This window comes from Chiloscyllium punctatum, chromosome 27 (genome assembly GCF_047496795.1).
Source record: "Chiloscyllium punctatum isolate Juve2018m chromosome 27, sChiPun1.3, whole genome shotgun sequence".
Taxonomy (NCBI): domain Eukaryota; kingdom Metazoa; phylum Chordata; class Chondrichthyes; order Orectolobiformes; family Hemiscylliidae; genus Chiloscyllium; species Chiloscyllium punctatum.
In genome coordinates, this window is record NC_092765.1 from 52,601,286 (window position 1) to 52,621,982 (window position 20,697).

The 20,697-nt window shown below is 42.8% G+C and overlaps 1 protein-coding gene across 4 annotated transcripts in view; it reads left to right on the top strand.

Annotated features, from left to right (window-relative positions):
* LOC140453703 (granulocyte colony-stimulating factor receptor-like) overlaps nucleotides 1-7,850 on the top strand; it is a 216,682-nt gene extending 208,832 nt beyond the window's left edge. For all 4 annotated transcript variants that reach the window (XM_072548659.1, XM_072548658.1, XM_072548660.1 and 1 more), the window contains one exon: nucleotides 1,966-7,850. In XM_072548659.1, the coding sequence (XP_072404760.1) occupies nucleotides 1,966-2,466 (501 nt within the window). In that variant the 3' untranslated portion in view covers nucleotides 2,467-7,850. The remainder of the gene's footprint in view (nucleotides 1-1,965) is intronic.
* Nucleotides 7,851-20,697: the final 12,847 nt, after the last annotated feature.

The window sequence follows — 20,697 nt, forward strand, 5'->3', positions numbered from 1 at the left end:
GAAATTGCGGCCTTTGAAGGAGGAGGCCATCTGTTGTGTTTTTTAGTGGAACTAGTCCTCCTGGGAGCAGATGCGGCAGAAGTGGAGGAATTGGGAATAAGGGATAGCATTTTTGCAGGAGGCAGGGTGGGAGGAGGTGTAATCCAGGTCGCTGTGGGAGTCAGTGAGCTTTTAGATGATGTCAGTGTTGAGTCGGTCACTGTTGATGGAGATGGAGGGGTCCAGGAATGGGTGGGAGGTGTCTGACATAGTCCAGGTGAATTTAAGGTCAGGATGGAATGTGTTGGTGAAGTTGATGAACTATTCAACCTCCTCACAGGAGCACGAGGTGCCGCCGATTCAGTCATCAATGTAGTGGAGGAAATGGTGGGGAATGATGCCAGTGTAACTATGGAAGATGGACTGTTCCACATATCTGACAAAGACACAGGCATTGCTGGGGCCCATGGCTACCCCTTTATTCTGGAGGAAGTGGGAGGATTCAATGGAGAAATTATTGAGGGTGTGGACCAGTTCAGCCAAACAAATGAGAGTGTCAGTGGAAGGTACTGGTAGGGACATCGGGAGAGAAAGAAATGGAGTGCTTGGAGGCCCTGGTCATGGTGGGTGAAGATGTCTAGGGACTGGATGTCCATGGTGAAGGTGAGGCATTGGGAGCTGGGGAAACAAAAGTCTTGGAGGAGGTGGAGGGCATGAGTGGTGTCCCGAACAAACGTGGGGAGTTCCTGGACTGGGGTGATAGGACAGTGTCAAGATATGTGGAGATGAATTTGGCAGGGCAGGAGCAGACTGCGACAATGGGTCGGATGGGTTTGTGAATCTTCAGTAGGAGGTAGAACCAAGTGGTGTGAGGTTCACAAACTGTGAAGTTGGAAGCTGTGTGCAGGAGATCCCCTGGAGGTGATGAGGTCGTGTATGGTCTGGGAGATAATGGTATGGTGATGGGGTGAGGTCATGCTCGAGGGGGCAGTAGGAGAAGGTGTGTTTGAGTTGGTGTCTGGCTTCAGTGGTGTAGAGGTCAGTGCGCTAAACTACCACTGCACCCCCCCCCCCAGCCCTTTGAACACTGGTTTGATGGTGAGGTTGGGGTTGGAGCGGAAGGAGTGGAGGGCTGTATTTTGTGAGGGTGAGAGGTTGGAGTGGGAGAGGGGGATGAACAGGTTGAGGCAGCCAATGTCCCAACAGCAATTGGAAATAAAGAGATCTAGGGCAGGCAACAGACCGGCACAGGGAGCCCACATGAACAGGATATATTGGAGGTGGGCGAAGGAATCTTTGGAAAGTGGGTGGGAATTTTGGTGGAAAAACTAAGCTTGGAAGTGAAGGCAGCAATGGAAGTGTTCAATGTCGCAATGCGTGTTGAATTTGTTGATCCGTGAGCAGAGGGGGGATGAAGGTAAGGCCTTTGCTAAGGACTGATCGTTCATCCTCAGTGAGGGGGAGGTCTGGGGGGATGGTGAAAACTCGGCAGGGCTGGGAGCTAGGACCTGGTATAGGATTTGAGCTTGGGGTGGGGGCAGAGGCTGCCACTGGAGTGGGCATGGTAGAGAGATCGAGGGTGACATCATTTACGGAAGGGACGCTCACCCTGGGCATTGGGGAAGGGAGTGTAGGGGGGTGGAAATGGTGACTGTGGGATGTGCAGGGCAGAAGTGGTGTAATGCGTGTCAGAGGTGATTGTGTTGGCGGTGTTCAGGTGAGTGGCGTCAGTGGGGGCGGAAGTGGTTGCGACAGTGGCAGCTATAGGGGCAGAAGTGGTGTAACTTTTGTCATAAGTGATTCTGCCGGCGGTGTTCAGGTGAGTGGCTTCACGGCTACTTGGGTAAGAACAAAATGCCAATACCGTATTTATTATTTGGCTCTATGTTTATGGTAGAATTAGTTACGGGTTCATCAGAATTTTGTGTATGTTTCAATTCTATTTATTATTCTATTCCATTAATTTGAGATATTTGTTTTATTCAGGATTGGAATTGTTTGGAAGGAGTTCCTGACCATGTTGTTTCCTCTGTTACATTACTTCAGAGAGATGCAAGACAAAACACTGCTTTTGGAGCAAAATCAAAACCCTTGCTTGATGATGAAAATGCTCTGAGTATTGATTTGAATATAAAGAGCACCAATAGTGTAGAGACCCCGCACTGTTGCTCAGAGGGGCATAATTATGTTGTTTACATGCCATACCACAATCTTTCTGAGGAGGCTCAGTATGCAACTGTGATGCACTCGAAAGACCAGATAGGTCCACCCACACTCTTCTTGAGGTCAAATTCCACTCAACCACTTCTGCATGAATTAACCTCAAGTCCCAAACCGTATGAGAATCCATGGTTTACAATGTCTGATACAAATCACAGTGAATTGTCCCAGGACTTTTCACTGTCAGATATTATGGTTGAAGAGGAGGAAATCTGGAAAACTTTCCCACTTTTGTGGGGTCTAGTGTCTGAGCACAAAGCTGATTAAGTGGTGACACAGTTATGACCTGTTGGTGAATTACAGAAATGGTGATATATTGATGATGCATTGATGCTTCAAAAGGTGCCACAATCATCAGTGCTGAATGGTGACAGCTCTGCTCAGTGTGTAGGTGCGAGCAACACCATTGGCCCAATTCCTCTGCTATTTCTGCACACACCTGCAAATTTTTTCTTCCCTTCGTGGAATTGTCTACATTCCTTTTGAAACCACTTGTGAATCTGCTTCCCCAACAATCTCAAAGTGCATTCTGGATCTCAACTATTGGCTCCGTAACAATGCTTTTCTCCTGTCACTTTTGGTACTTTTGCTGATCACCTTAAATCAATGTCCTCTGCTTTTTGACCATTCCACCAATGGGAAAAATTTCTCCAAGCCATTCTAGAACATAGAACAGTACAGCACAGTATAGGCCCTTTGGCCCTTGATGTTATGCCGGTTTTCTATCCTACTCTGAGATCAGACTAACCTACGTGCCTTTTATTGTACTAACTTCCATGTGTCTATCCAAGGGTTGCCTTAAATGTCACTGGCGTATCTGACTCTACCACCACTACCTGGCAGTGAATTCCATGCACCCACCACTCTCTGTGTAAAGAACCTACATCTCCCCTAAACCTTTCTCCATTTACCTTAAAATAATGCCCTCTTATGATAGACATTTCTGCCCGGAGAAAATGTCTCTGACTGTCCACTCTATCTATGCCTCTCAACATCTTGTACACCTCTATGAAGTCACCTCTCACCCTTCTTCGCTCCAATGAGAAAAGCCCTAGCTCCCTCAACCTTTCTTCATAAGACATGCCCTCCATTTCGGGCAGGAACTCTCTGGTCATTTGAATACCTGTGTCAAATTTCTTTTCAACAACCAATTCCCAAAAGGATAAAAGTCTCAACTTTGTCAATTTACACATGTAAGTGGAACCATTCTCAATTTTGTTTCGGCTCCCTTCTAAAGATTGTTACCTGTAGGTAGACACAAAACTTTAGTTAAAGCTGAGCTAGCATTCACTATAAACTCCTTACTTTTGTACTCTACACTTCTTTTTGCAAAGCCCAATTCCCCCTTTTCCCATCAACCATTTTCACAATGAATCCAACTAACATCAATAATTCCTATAGATATACCTCCAGATCATTCTGCTCCTGCCCCCTCTGGACAGAGAATTATATCCTTCATTTTTTCACCTTTTCTTATTAATCCAAATAAAACACATCATTTCTCTAAATTAAGCTTCATCAGTCCAGCCTTTTATCAGCTTCCTTATATCCTCTCACAATTCACAATGCTTCCAATTTTATGCCATCAGGAAATTTTGAAATTGTGGTCTACATACCCAAGTTTGGTCATTAGTATAGGTCAAGCAAAATTACAAATCAAGTCGATCAAGAGTAGCTATTCAGCCTATCAAGCCCATCCTGCCATTCTGTATGATCGTGTTTGATCGAACACCCATTTTCTGTTTTCTATGACTCAAACAATGTGTATCCATGCCATCTCAATTGCTTTTGTACCTTAGCAGCAGCTTAGCAGATAAAGCATTGTTAATGAAAACCTTTTGGAAGTCCAAGTATACTGCATCAACCACATTTACTGTCATCAATTTTAAAATGGAATCGAAAATGCAATCAAAGTTAATTCAACTTTCTACGAACAAATCTGTGCTGCAATCTTGAAACTTGTCTTCCCTTGTCAAAATGACTGTTAAATTTGTCCCAGAATATCATTTCTCGAGGTGCTAGTCAACTGACTTGGCTAACAATGGCACCAATGCTGCAGTTTCCATTCCTGTTCTAGCTGATGTGAAGTTGACACCTTCCTCACCTCAGAGTCAGAGTCACAGAGACATACAGCATGGAAACAAACCCTTTGGTCCAACTAATCCATGCGGAGCAGATATCCCAAATTAATCTTGTCACATTTGCCAGCAATTGGCCCATATCCCTCTAAACTCTTCCTATTCATATACCCATGCAAATACCTTTTAAACGCTGTAATTGTACCAGCCTCTACCATTTCCTCTGGCAGTTCATTCCATTCATGCACCACCTTCTGCGCATAAAAGTTGCCCCTTAGGTCCCTTTTAAATCTTTCCCTCTCACCTTAATCTTATCCCAACATATTCAGCCTCTTCATATGGCTCAAACCATCCAACTCTGGCAACATCTTTGTAAATCTTTTCTGAACCCTTTCAACTTTAACAATATCCTTCCTATAGCAAGGAGACCAGAACTGAATGAAAATTCCAAAAGTGGTCTATCCAATGTCCTGTATAGCCTCAACATGACTTCCCAACTCCTATAGTCAATGCACTGACCAATAAAGGCAAGCGTATTAAAACACCCTGTCAACCTGTGACTCTACTTTCCAGGAACTATGAATCTGCACTCCAAGATCCCTTTCTTGGGCAACACTCCCCATTACCAGTTCTGAGGGTCACTCAACCAGAAACATTAACTCTGATTTCTCTTCACAGATACTGCTGGATTCGTAGAGCTTTTCCAGCAACTTCTGTTTTTGCTCCCCATTATCTTTCCATTAAATGTATAAGTCCTGCCTTGATTTGCCCTACCAAGATGCGGCACCTCCATTTGCCACTCATCGGCCCATCTGATCAAAGTCCCATCGTACTCTGAGGTAGCCTTCTTGGCTTTCCACTGCACCACCAATTTTGGTGTCACCTGAAAATTTACTAACCACGCACCCTATATTGACATCCAAATCATTTATATAGATGACAAAAACCAGTGGACCCAGCATCGACCTCTGTGGCACACTGTTAGTCACAGGCCTCCAGTCCAAAAAGCATCCCTTCACCACCACTCTCTGTCTTCTACCTTCATGCCAATTTGGTATACATATGGATAGTTCTCCCCGGGTTCCATGTGATCCTTGTTAACCAGTCAACCATGCAAAACTTTGTCGAACGCCGAACTCAATTTCACGTAGACAACATCCATCGCTCTGTCTTCATCAATCCTCTTTGTCACTTCTTCAAAACAGTCAAGGTAGTGAGACACAATTTCCAATGCACAAAGCCATGTTGACTATTCCTAATCAGTCCTTGCCTTTCCAAATACATGTAAATCCATCCCTCAGAATCCCCTCCATTAACTTGCCCACCACTAATGTCAGGCTGACTGGTCTATCGTTTCCTGGTTTTTCCTTACCACATGTACAGAATGGGCTGAAGGGATAAATGTTAATGATGATATTTGACAGCTGCATGAGAGAATAGATTGTATTGGATGGGCTGAAATTGTTGATGATACTCAACAAGCTGACTTTAATTGAACATTCCTGTATATGCCACAGACAGCACAACCAAAACTTGTTTTTAGTACTAACAAGCAGTTTTGTCTTCTGTATCTGTTTTTCCTCTATGCTGGTTGTTTGTTACACTGTATAAGAGAGAGAGAATTTTGTTCCAAATCATTAGACTTCACCTGGATCAGAATCATTTGAGGGGTCCCCAACGTGCAGAAGGGTGTGAGGCTCATTGCTTTCTTTTCCATTTTTTTTATTACCAAATAGATGTCCATAGTTCAGCCTTTTATTATTACTCAATAAACGTTCATATTTAAGCAAATTGCTGTTGTCGAGCCTTCTCTTAACTCCCTTTAACTAAATCTGTAAAGAACCATTTGGATACACCTTGTGATCCAAGACACCATCTTCCTTAAATAACAGCACAACATTAGCCAACCTGCAGTCTTCTGGCACCTTGTCCATAGCTATTGATGATACAAATATCTCAGCAAGGAGCCCAGCAATCACTTCCCTAGCTTGCCACAAAGTTGTCAGGTACACCTGATCCAGTCCAGGGGATTTATCCAGGTTAACCGTTTTAAGACGTCCACCCATACACCTCTGTAAGATGGACACTTTTCAAGATGTCACTACTTATTTCCCCAAGCGCTCTACCTTCCATATTCTTCTCCACAGTAAACACTGATGCTAAATATTTGTATCTCCCGAATTTCCTGTGGTTCCACACTTAGGCAGCTGTGCTGATCTTTAAGGGACCCTATTCCTTCCCTTACTCTTTTGTTCTTAATGTATTTGTAGAAACCCTTTGGATATTCCTTAACCCTATTTGCCAAAGCTATCTCATGTCACCTTTTGCCCTCCTGATTTTCCTCCTAAGTATACTCCTGCTGCCCTTATACACCTTTAAGGATTCACTCAATACCTGCTATCTATACCTGATAAATGCTTCCTTTCTTTCCTTGACCAGAACCTCAATTTCTCTAGTCGTCCAAAATTTGCTACCTCTACCCACCTTGCCTTTCACCCTAAAAATGAGTTACTGTCCCTGGACTCCTGTTATCTCATTTTTGAAGGCTTCCCACTTTACCACTTGGCCTTCCTCCAATTTATGAACTCTGACTTTTAGATCAGATCTATCCTTTTCCATGACTATTTTAAAACTAATAGAAATATGAATCACTTATCCCAAAGTGCTCCCCCACTAACACCTCAGTCACTTGCCCTGCCTTATTTCCTAAGAGTAAGTCACAATTGGTTCCTTCTCTAGAAGGTACATCCACATATGAATAAGAAAACTTAAATTCCTCTCTATCTGATCCCTTAACATTGTGGCAATCCCAGTCTATATTTGGAAAGTTAAAACCTCCTAAAATTACCACCCAAATATTCTTAGAGATAACTGAGATATCCTTACAAATTTGTTCATCAATTTCCCGCTGATGATGGAGGGGTCTATAGCACAATCCCAATAAGTTGATCATCACTTTCTTATTTAACAGTTCCACCCAAATAACTTCACTGGACATACTCCCTGGAATGTCCTCCATAATTACATCTGTAATGTTATCCCTAATCAAAAATGCCACTCGCCCTCATCTCTTTCCCCTTCCTATGGCATCTATACCCTGGAACATTAAGCTGTCAGTTTTGTCCATCCCTGAGCCATGACCCTGTAATAGTTATGCTATCCTAGTCCCATGTTCCCAACCATACTCTGTGTTCATCTGCCTTGACTGTCAGGCCTCTTGCATTGAAATAAATGCAGTTTAATTGATCAGTCTGATATTTGTTCCCTACCTTGCTCTTACCAGCCTTAAATATTAGACTTGCTCATTTTCTCAACTGTACCATGCTCTGACTTATCTCTTTGGATTCTCTCCCTCCCCCAAATTCCCCTTTCTAGCTTGAAGCCTCCTGGAAAACATTAGTAAATCTCCCTACCAGTATATTAGTCTTCTTCCAATTCAGGTGCAACCCAACCTTCTTTTACAGATCATTTCTACCCCTAAGGAGATTCAAATGATCCAAACATGTTTATCCTTCTCCCCTGCACCAGCTCCTCAGCTACTCATTCATCTGCTCTATCCTCCTATTCCTACTCTCACTAGCTCAAGGCATGAGGAGTAATTCAGATATTCGTAGAACCCTATAGTGTGGAAACAGGCCCTTCAGTCCAACAAGTCCATACTGACCCTCCGAAGACTAACCCACCCAGACCCATTCTCCCCCCCCCACCCCATTTTACATTTACCCCTGACTAATACACCTAACTTACACACCCCTGAATATTATGGGCAATTTAGCATGGCCAATTCACCTTACCTGCACATCTTTGGACTTGGGAGGAAACCGGATCACCTGGAGGAAACCCATGCGGACACAGGGAGAATGTGTAACCTCCACACAGGCAGTCACCCAAGGTTGGGATCGAACCAGGGACCCTGGTGCTGTGAGGTAGCAGTGCTAACCACTGAGCTACTGTGCTGCCCCAATTACTACACTCGAGGGCCTACTTTTTAACCTCCTGTCTAATTTCCATATATTCTCTCCTCAGAGCTTTGTCCTTTTCTCTCCTGTATGTTTCATTCCCAAAGTGTACAATACCCTTCAGTTGGTCTTTGACCCTTTTGAAAATATTCTGCAGCCTCTTCGAGACATCCTTGACCCTGGCACCCAGGAGGCAACACACCATTCTGATATCTCGTTGCCAGCTACAGAAAAGTCAGTCTGTGCCTCTGACTAGACAGTCCCCAATCGCAATCGGTCTCCTGGAACCTTGTATACTCCTCAGTACAGTACAGCCAGCCTCAGAAACTTGGCTGTCAGTGCAACATTCCCCTGAGAGCCCATCACCCCCTACGTTTTCCAAAACAGCATACTTGTTTGAGATGGGGATAACCACCCCTCCTACCTTTCCTACAGGTACCCTACAACCTGGGGCGGCACAGTGGCTTAGTGGTTAGCACTGCTGTCTCACAGGTTCCAAGTTTTGATTCCAGCCTCAGGCGACTGTCTGTGTGGAGTTTGCACATTCTGCCCATGTCTGCGTGGGTTTCCTCTGGGTGCTCCGGTTTCTTCCCACAGTCCAAAGATGTGCAGGTCAGGTGAATTGGCCATGGTAAATCACCCATAGTGTTAGGTGCATTAGTCAGAGGGAAATGGGTCTGGGTGGTTTACGGTTTGGAGGGTCGGTGTGGACTGGTTTGGCCGAAGGGCCTGTTTCCACACTGTAGGGAATCTAATAACCCATTGTCCCAACTATACCTGAAGTTTTTCTATTTTCCTGAAACTGCCGTCCATCACACCCTTGCTCATGTAACTTTCTTATTGCCTCTAACTGTCATTCCAACTGATCCATGAGATGTGATAGTATTCACAACCAAACACACCTCCTGCAGACATGAACATCAGTAACATGGAAATTGTCCCTAACCTCCCACATCAGATCCAAGAGAAAGCACACCACTCTACTGAAGGCCACCTTTGCACCTTAACAATCTACAGACCCAGAAAATAGAACAGTTTTACTGCTCTATAAACACTCCTTTAGATAACTTATATTTTCAAAAACAGTTTAATCTAGCCACAACTTTCAATAAAGCATACGAATGATTAGATTTAATAAACCACTGAGCTGTTCCCCGGTTGTGAGGAGCTCCAATAATGAGTTTCTCCAAGGTCAACTGTGACTTTCACTGTTCATTTATTTTTCTTAGACAGAACTGATGCCCAGAGATTACTTGAAACTAACAGCAGAGGCAGTCAGCTGTGAACGTTCACTGCCTGATCAGTGCCTGTGCTTTTGTTTCACTTCCACATGGTCCCTGTACCCTCCCTTGTTTTAAAGTACCTTGTCTTGATCTTTTTTCCAAGGTTTCAAAACAATGCAACAGTTTACAAAACAGCAATGACTACTCCAAATAAAAATCAAGGAAATCAGCATCAAACTAAAAAATCCTCAGGAAAGGGACAGCACTTAACAGCCACAATCCGTCCTCCATCTTGGATTACCCAGAATCCGTTTTATCCCATGAGTGGAAGACAAATGCAAACCACCACTGAGAAAAAAAAACAGTTATTGACAAAGCACCACTGAGAAAAAACAATTACTGACAAATACTGAGAAAAAACCAGTTACTGACAAACCACCACTGAGAAAAAACAGTTACTGACAAATCAGCCCTGAGAAAAAACAGTTACTGACAAATCACCCCTGAAAAAAAAAGTTACTGACAAAGCAACACTAAGAAAAAATCAGTTATTGAGAAACCATCACTGAGAAAAACAGTCATTGACAAAATTTTCAATTCGTCTCTGGACACAGGAGAAATGCCAGAGAACTGGAGAATGTGATACCATTATGTGGATTCAAGGGAGCAAGAAATAAACAAGAAATTATTGGTCCATTAGTCTAAACCTTGATGGTAGGGAAACTATTGGAAGCAATTCTGAGTGTTAGAATTAATTTTCATTTGCTTTAAGAGAGGCAGGGATGAATCAAGAACAGTCAATATTGAGGAGAAGTCATGTCTGAAAACCTTGATTGAATTTTCCATAAAGGTGACCAGACGTATCGATGAGGGCAATGGTCTTGATGTTGTCTTTTTGGATTTCAGCAAAGCTTTTGATAAAATCCCTCATGGGTAAGGTAACAGTCTATGGGATTCAAGGAAATTTAGCAATTTGGATCCACTATTGGTTGAGTGGCAAGAAGCAGAGAGTGACGATTCAGGGATGTTTTTCCAAATGGTATTGCTTGGTGTTCCACGGGGGTAAATGTTGGGGCCCTTGATCTTTGAGGGTTAAATAAATGACTCAAACTTGATTGTAGGAGTGTTCATCAGTAAGTTTGCAAAGAGCATAAAAATTGTTGAAGTGGTAAACAATGAGGAGGCTGTCTTATACAACAAGAGATATAGATGTGTTGGTCAGATGGCCTGATGAGTGGCAAAAGGAATTCAATCCTGATAAATGAGAGGTGATCCACTTGGGCAGCAGCAATGAAACAAATAAATGCATATGAACATTAGGACCCTGGAAAGCACTGAGGAGCAGAAGAACATTGGTATGCATGTACACCAGTCCCTTAAACTATCAGACAGGTGGATAAAAAGGCATATTCTTTATTTATTCACAGGATGAAGGGGTTGCTGGCTAGGCAGCATTTATTGCCCACGTCTAATCACCCAGAAGGCAGTTAAGAGTCAACCACATTGCTGTAGGTCTAGAGTCACATGTAGGCCAGACCAGGTAAGGATGATAGTTTTCTTCCCTAAAGGACATTAGTGAACCAGGTGGGTTTTTCCTGACAATCAACAATGGATTCATTATCATTATTCAAATCTTAATTCCAGATTTTTTACTGAAATCAAATTTGACTGTCTGCCATGGCAGGTTTCAAACCCAGGTCCCCAGAACATTATCTGGGTCTCTGGATTAACAGTCAAGCAATAATACCACTCGGCCATCGCCTCCCAGTGAGATACGGGATACTTGCCTTTATTGCTAGAGGCACAGACTTTAAAAGCATAGAATTTATGCTGGAATTGTAAACAACATTGGTTAGGCCATTGCTAGAATATTGTGTGCATTTCTTGAGTCCACATTATAGAAAGAATGTCATTGCTATGGAGAAAGTACCAGGAGAGTCTCAGTTATAAAGAAAGATTGGAAGGCTGTTTTCCTTTGAGCACAGAAGATTGAGACAAGACATGATTGAGATGTATAAAATTATGAGGGGCATTGACTGGGTAGATAGTGTTGGAGCAGCCCATGGTCAAGGTGGCATAAAATGGCTGCCTGTTGATTTTTAGTTGGCATAAGTATGGCAGAAAGGATTTTTAGTTGCAGTAACTGAATTAGCATGCGGAGTTCAGAATTAAAGTGAGATCATAACTTAGGACAATGATTGTTTTGAGAATGAAATAAATCCAAAGTAACATAGAGTCATAAAGATGTACAGCATGAAAACAGACCCTTCGGTCCAACCCACCCATGCCGACCAGATATCCCAACCCAATCTAGTCCCACCTGCCAGCACCCGGCCCATATCCCTCCAAACCCTTCCTATTCATATACCCATCCAAATGCCTCTTAACTGTTGCAATTGTACCAGCCTCCACCACTTCCTCTGGCAGCTCATTCCATGCACGTACCGCTGTCTGTGTGAAAAAAATTGCCCCTTATATCTTTCCCCTCTCACACTAAACCTGTGCCCTCTAGTTATGGACTCCCTGACCCCAGGGAAAAGACTTTGCCTATTTACCCTATCCATGTCCCTCATAATTTTGTAAGCCTCTATAAGGTCACCCCTCAGCCTCTGACGCTCCAGGGAAAACAGCCCCAGCTTGTTAAGCCTCTCCCTATAGCTCAAACCCTCCAACCCTGGCAACATCTTTAAAAATATTTTCTGAACCATTTCAAGTTTCACAACATCTTTCCGATAGGTAGGGGACCAGAATTGCATGCAAAATTCCAACAGTGGCCTAACCAATGTTCTGTACAGCTGCAACATGACCTCCCAACTCCTGTACTCAGTACTCTGACCAATAAAGGAAAGCATACTAAACGCCCGCTTCACTATCCTATCTACCTGCGACTCCACTTTCAAGGAGCTATGAACCTGCACTCCAAGGTCTCTTTGTTCAGCAACACTCCCTAGGACCTTACCATTAAATGTATAAGTCCTGCTAAGATTTGCTTTCCCAAAGTGCAGCACCTCACATTTATCTGAATTAAACTCCATCTGCCACTTCTCAGCCCATTGGCCCATCGGGTCCAGATCTTGTTGTAATCTGAGGTAAACCTCTTTGCTGTCCACTACACTTACAATTTTGGTGTCATCTGCAAACTTACTAACTGTACATCTTATGCTCATGACAAAAAGTAGAGGACCCAGCACCTATCCTTGTTGCACTCCACTGGTCACAGGCCTCCAGTCTGAAAAACAACCCTCCACCACCACCCTCTGTCTTCTACCTTTGAGCCAGTTCTGCATCCAAATAGCTGGTTCTCCCTGTATTCCATGAGATCTAACCTTGCTAACCAGTCTACCATGGGGAACGTTGACAAACGCCTTACTGAAGTCCATATAGATCACATCTACCGCTCTGCCCTCATCAATCTTCTTGTTACTTCCTCAAAAAACTCAATCAAGTTTATGAGACATGATTTCCCACATAGAAAGCCATGTTGACTATCCCTAATCAGTCTTTGCCTTTCCAAGAACAGATAGAACAAAGAATCTTACAATTAAAATACAGCAAGTCCTGTATAAAGTCACAGTAGTAGATATCTATGAGACACAGTCTGATAAGTTCAGATCCAGTCTGGAAACAGACAGTCTGAAATTTGTAGTTTAGCAAGAATTAAAGGAAAAGTATGATCCCACATCACAAGACTCTTTAGGCAATTGAGTATTGAGAAGTTAAGAAATGCAATCTACACATAACGTTAAGAGATTTGGTTGAATTGATTTAAAACAGAAGGCTGTGGATAGTGGAGAAGAGATCCCATCCTGTTGGCATGGGGACTCTAAATGACCTCTAAATGACAAATGACCTCTAAAGTTTGAATTTGAGAAAATAAACAATGTCACCTTCCCAACTAAATAGGCAAACTTAGGTAAAATGATATAGACAGTTCAAGTGAATTCTTACATCCAAGGATCAAATGGGGGAAGGACAGAGATATTGCGTGAAACCTTATGAATTCAGACAAGATCCTTGAGCTAGGAAAGTGATTGAGTTTCAGTTTGTTCATTAATAGAATTTGAATAGATGTTGTCTTTTAAGAAAAATAGTGTGGAAATGTTTATATTAGGGACAGTAAAGTTTGGCTTAGAACCAATCTCCACTTTCAAACACACTTATACAGAACATGTGAATGGAAGGAGTTATAATTGCAGGTACAAGATAGAGGGGCAGTGTTGTTCCCAAGCTCAGATGAGAAATAAACTGCTCAGAACTCATTGGTGAAAGAATTCTAACATTAGGTGTAACTGTATAACATTTTTGCAACTAAACTTCGATTAGTACTGATATTACGAATATTATACCAATTAGACGAATTGCCATCTTTTTGTATCTCCTATAATTAGGATAGTAGGAAATAAAAGAATAGTAACAGAATTTGAGAAGGATAGTAATGAATACAGTGAACAACAGTCCTTAGAATTAAGCAAATCTGGCAAATGTTTGAGGAAGAGTAAACATTAACATTGGCATGTAAATTAAAAGAACAAAGAACAAAGAAAATTTACAGCCCAGGAACAGGCCCTTCGGCCCTCCAAGCCTGAGCTGATCCAAATCTACTGTCTAAACCTGTCAGTCAATTCCAAAGTATCTGTATTCCTTTACTCCCCACCTACTCATGCATTTATCCAGACGCATCTTAAATGAATCTACCGTGCCTGCCTCTACCACGTCTGCTGGCAACACGTTCCAAATGCCCACCACCCTCTGTGTGAAGTACATCCCCCCTTAAACTTTCCACCTCTCACCTTGAAATCGTGACCTCTCGTTATTGAATCCTTCACCCTGGGAAAAAAAGCTTGTCTCTTTCCACCCACTCTTCATGATTTTGTAAACCTCTATCAGGTCCCTCCTCAATCTCCTTTTTTCTATAGAAAATAAACATAACCTACCCAACCTCTCTTCATAGCTAGCACCTTCCATACCAGGCAACATCCTCGTAAACCTTCTCTGCACCTTCTCCATAGCGTCCACATCCTTTTGGCAATGTAGCGAGCAGAACTGTACACAGTGTTCTAAATGCGGCTGAACCAATATCTTGTACAGTTTTAACATGACTTGCCAGCTCTTATACTCAATATCCTACCCACTGAAGGCAAGCATACTGTATGTGTTCTTGACCACTCTATCCACCTGTGCAGCAACCTTCAGAGTACAATGGACCTGCACTCCCAGATCTCTCTGCCCATCAACATTTCCCAAGGCTCTTCCATTTATTGTATAATTCACTCTAGAATTAGTCTTGCCTAAATGCATCACCTCACATTTGTCTGAATTGAAAACCATCTCCCACTTTTCCGCCCAACTCTCCAGTCTATCTATATCCTCCTGTATTCTCTGACAGTCCCTTATGCTTTCTGCTACTCCACCAATCTTCGTGTCATCTGCAAACTTGCTGATCATACCAACAGTGCCCTCTTCCAGATCATTTATGTATACTGACCCCAGGGCTGACCCCTGTGGAACACCACTGGTCACCTTTCTCCATTTCAAGAAACTCCCTCAACTACTACTCTCTGTCTCCTGTTGCTCAACCAGTTCTTTATCCACCTTGCTAGAACAACCTGCACACCATGTGACTTCACTTTCTCCATTAGTCAACCATGGAGAACCTTATTAAATGCCTTACTAAAGTCCATGTATATGACATCAACAGCCCTTCCTTCATCTATCAACTTGGTCACTTCCTCGAAGAAGTTGGTAAGGCACGTTCACCCCTGCACAAAACCATGTTGCCTATCACTGATAATCCCATTCTTTTCTAAACATAAATAGATCCTATCCCTCCGTACCTTTTCCACCAGCGATGTCAGGCTCACTGGTCTGTAGTTACCCGGAATATCCCTACTACTTTTCTTGTACAGGGGTACAACATGAGCAACCCTCCAGTCCTCTGGTACCTCACCTGTATTTAAGGATGCCACAAAGATATCAGTCAGGGCCGCAGTTATTTCCTCTCTCACCTCCCTCAGCAACCTGGGATAGACCCCATCCGGTTCTGGGGATTTTTCCACCTTAATACCTTGTAGCCTACCCAACACATCTTCCCTACTTATGTCAACATGATCCAAATTAATCAAACTTCTATCTCTAATCCCAAAATTCATGATGTTCCTCTCCTCTGTGATCACTGATGCAAAGTAATCATTCAGAATCTCACCTATTCTCTCAAGTTCGACACACAGCCTTCCTTCGTTATCCTTTAGTGGACCAATCCTTTCTCTAGTTACCCGCTTGCTCCTTATATAAGAATAAAATGCTTTGGGATTCTCCTCAATTCTGCTTGCTAAAGTTATTTCATGACCCCTTTTCGCCCGCTTGATTCCTCACTTAAGACTTGTCCTACTCTTCCGATATTCTTCCAGGGCCCGTTCTGTTCTTAGCTGCCTAGACCTTATGTACACTTCCCTTTTCCTCTTGGCTAGTCGTACAATTTCTCCTGTCATCCATGGTTCACAAATCTTGCCCTTCCTATTCTTTGCCTTCAATGGGACATGCCTATCCTGCACTATCTTTAAGGTGGTAAAGACAATGACTGCAGATGCTGGAAACCAGATTCTGGATTAGTGGTGCTGGAAGAGCACAGCAGTTCAGGCAGCATCCAAGTAGCTTCGAAATCGACGTTTCGGGCAAAAGCCCTTCATCTTTAACCTATCTTTGAAAGCCTCCCACATCTCAAATATGGACTTGCCTTGAAATAGCTGTGTCCAATTCACATTTCCCAGCTCCTGCCTAATTTTGATATAATCGGCCTTGGCCCAGTTTAATACTCTTCCCCTAGGACCACTCTCTTTTTTATCTACGAGTATTCTAAAACTTACAGAATTGTGGTCACTATTCCCAAAGAAATCCCCCACCGCAACTTGTCCTGGCTCGTTTCCCAGTAGCAGGTCCAATATGGCCCCTTCCCTCATTCGACTATTGACATACTGCTCTAGAAAACTCTCCTGGATGCTTCTTACAAATTCTACTCCATCCAGACCTCTGACATTAAGTGTATCCCAGTCAATGTTGGGAAAATTAAAATCTCCCATCACCATACCCTATTGCCTCGACATCTTTCCATAATCTGTTTACCTATTTGTTCTTCTACTTCATGCTCAGTGTTGGGAGGTCTGTAATACAGCCCCAACAGTGTGACTGCACCCTTCTTATTTCTCACCTACACCCATTATGCCTCACTACCTAATACGTCCATAGTGTGCTCCTTTAGCACAGCCGTGATTTTGTCCTTGACCAGCAATGCAACTCCATCCTACCCCCCACTTTTTCTTCCCTCCCTGTCCTGTCTGAAGTGTCTATGTCCTGGAGTATTTAATTGCCATTCATCATGGCCTTCCTTCAACCAAGTCACTGTGATGGCAATAATGTCATACTCCCAGGCACCAATCCAAGCCCTAAGTTCATCTGCCTTACACACTACACTCCTTGCATTAAAGTAGATGCATTTCATGCCACCAGTTTTTTTGCGCTCATCTGCTCTCTGCCTCCTCTTCCCTTTATTAATGCTATCTTCATAATTCTTGCAGTCTCCAGTCTCCACCTCACTGCCTACCTGTTTTCTTTTCTAGTTCCCAGTCCCCTGCCACATTAGTTTAAAACCTCCCCAACACCAGTAGCAAAAACTCCCCCAAGGACATTGGTTCCAGTCTGGTTCAGACGTAGACCATCCATTTTGTAATAGACCCACCTTCCCCAGAACTGGTCCCAATATCCAACAAATCTGAACCCCTCCCTCCTTCACATTTCTCAAGCCACGTGTTCATCCTGCCTATTTTTTCATTTCCCAAATATTAACCACTGCCCAAATATAAATTAAGCCCTTACCTTCCCGGCAGCCCTCGCTTCATTCCACCTTCTCTCCTTGCCGTTCTGTCAAAATGGAGGCCTGACTCCTGAGGTAAGTCCCTTTTTAAGTGGGAAAACATATCCTTCCTAGCAGCCCTCACTTCACTCCACCTTCTCTCCTCTCCTATAAGATTTCAAGGCCTGATGATAATGATATCTGCTAAACATCACGAGATCATGGGGAACCTAAGGTTGATAATTAATTGTGTATTCACAGGATTGGATATGTATGTCAGAGGAGATGAGGAACATTGATGTCAATGTTCTATATAACCATTGTAATGTAGTATGTCTTGTACTTTATTGGGACAAGGAAGAGTGTCACTGACATTCAATCCTAACTCTGATTAAGAGTGCAACAGGTCCCCACATGAAAGCCAGATTCAAGCAATCTCTGGCCTCTCCCATATGTGCAGTAAAAGAGCTCTGAATAAAGTTTGCTCACACTGCTGAATACAGAACTGGAGTCTTCTCTTTGACATCTCTTCCCAACAGACAGGATAAAACGTTTTGTCCTTGATGGTGGGATCAGGAGTCATAGAGTTAAGATAAGAAAAAAAGATTTAGAGGATATGTGAGGAAAATCTTTTTCACCCAGAGGGTATTAGAAATTTGGAACTCACTGCCTGTTAAGAGCAGTAGAGGCAGAAACCCTCATAACATTTAAGAAGGATTTAGATGTGCGCTTGTGATGCCAAGGCATACAGGGCTGTAGGAACATTGGAATTTGAAGCAGGAGTATGTAATTCAGCTTTTTGAAACCCCTCCACCATTTAACATAATCATGGCTGAAATTATCCTTCACACTCCTGCCTCCTCCCTTTATCTCACTTTTCATCAGAAACATAGCTATTTCTTTCTTGAATTCTTTATTGATTCTGCCTCCACTATGCTCTGGGGCAATGAGTTCCACAGATTCACAACCCTCTGTAATGGTCCACCAAGTCTCCCCTCAGCCTCCACTGCTCTAGAGAAAACAACACACGTTTTTCTCACCTCTCCATATAGCTTATTCCTTCTAATTCAGGCAGCATCTTGGTAAATCTCTTCTGTACCCTCTTCAAATTCTCATCTTTCCTGTAATGTGGCAACCAAAATTGAATTCAGTAAGTGTGGCCTAAACAAAGTTATAAAAAGCTGCAATATGACATCCTAACTCTTGTACTCAGTTCCTTGACCAATAAAGGCAAGCATGCCATACGCCTTCTTTACCACCATAACTACTTGCGTGGCTTCTTTCAGGGAGCTATGGACTTGAACCGCAAGATCCTTTGCTCCAATGCTGTTCAGTGTCCTGTCATTAACTGTATACTTTTCCTTAAGATTTGATCTCCTAAAGTGCAGCACCTCACACTTACACAGATTAAAACTCCATCTGCCTTTTTACAAGGATGTTGTCAGGTATTTAATTTTAGGTATCGAAGCTGGGCAAAAATTTGAAGTATCGGTAGTGTGGTATCTGAAGTGACAACTTTCTCAAATGGGTAACTGTTAATTGGGAAGGCAACTTAACAACAGCCAGTTATATGTTTAATGAGATGCTAATGGAATGATACTTTTCAGCACCCGCAGCTGGGAAGATTGACTAGCCTTAAGAGCCATGGAAGGTCCCTCTTATAATGCAGTGGCAGTGTCCCTATCCCTGGACCAACCCAGCTTTAAGATCTATAGCTTCAGTCCATCGTACCCACCAACTAACTATTCAGAATCCATTTTCCATCACCTGGCCCATTCTTTGACGATGTAACCATCAAGATGGATAATTGGGATCCAGTGGATGTGGTATACCTAGGTTTCTAGAAAGTAACAAGGTGCTGCATGAAAGACCGATCTAGAAGGTTACATCCCAGGTAGTTAAGGTTTATATAAAAGATTGGCTGACTGTCAGAAAGCAGAGAGTCAGGATAAATTGTTACGACTCTGGGTGGCGAACTAGTGGAGTGTACAGGATTCAGTTCTTGGACTTAACTATTCACAATCTATATAAATCATCTGTAAGCAGGGACAGAGTGCATCTTAGCAAAGTTCACAGATGATACTAAAATAGGTGGGAAAGCAGGCTCTGATGAAAAGATAAAGAGTTTATAGATTAATATTGATAGGCCAGGAGAATGGGCCTGATTCTGGCAGCTGAAGTTTTAGACGGAAGAGTGCAAGGTGTCCAATTTGGCTAGAAAAATGGAAGGGCAAATTATTGTGAAGACGGGAAGCAGATTCAAAGTGTGCCAGACCAAAGGATTCTGGTCATCTTTAAGGATGAATCATAGAAAGTGGGTATGCACTTTCATCATATAATTAGATTAGATTAGATTACTTACAGTGTGGAAACAGGCCCTTCGGCCCAACAAATCCACACCGACCTGCCGAAGCGCAACCCACCCAGACCCATTCCCCTACATTTACCCCTTCATAATATGAAAGGTAAATGGAATCTTGCTATCCATTGCAAAATAAACATAAATAAGTGTTGTGGCAATTACATAAGGTGTTGGTGAGACCACATTGGAGTATTATGTCCAGTTTTGCCTTCTTACTTAACATGAGGAAGAGTGTGGTGGCGTTGCAGGCAGTTCAATTGATTCCAGGGATGAAAGAGCTGTCATACGAAGAGTGATTGAACAGTTTGGGCTTGTATTCACTGGAGTTCAGAAGAAAGAGGGGGGAATCTGATTGAGGTATACAAAATGCTAAAGACAATTGATAAGGTGAACGTTGAATAGATGCTCCCCCTTGTGTGATAGTCTTGAACAAGAGGGGATAGCTACAGAGTGAGAGGTGGTAGGTTCAAAACTGAGATGAAGCTTATGGATGGCTGATTTGTGATGCAAAGTGACACTAACAGCACATGCTCAATTCCTGTACCAGCTGAGGTCACCACGAAGGTCTCACTTTCTCAACCTTGCCTGAGGCATGGTGACCCTCAAAGTACCATTAGCTGTCTCTCTCTCTCTCTCTCTCTCTCTCTCTTTCTCTCAAGTGAGAGAGCAGTCTAGTGGCCTTCCGGGACTATGGAACTTTAATTTCAAAATGGTAATTATGTAATGAGAAGGGAATAATTGGCTACCTAGCTGTGGAAGAATGAAGAACTCAGTGATAGAACTCTTCATTAAGATGGATAGTGACAGAGTTGTTTCTAAGACTCAGGCCAAAATCTAAGTACAGGAAATTATGATGGTATGAGGCATAAACAGACTTCAATAAAGTGGGGAACATAACCGAAAGGGATGATACACATTTAAAGAGCCCTTGGAGGAACTGCAACTGTTGTTCATTCCTATCTGGCACAAAATAAACAGCAAAGATGGCCCTGCCAAGGCTAACAAGGGATATTAGTGATAGGACTGTATC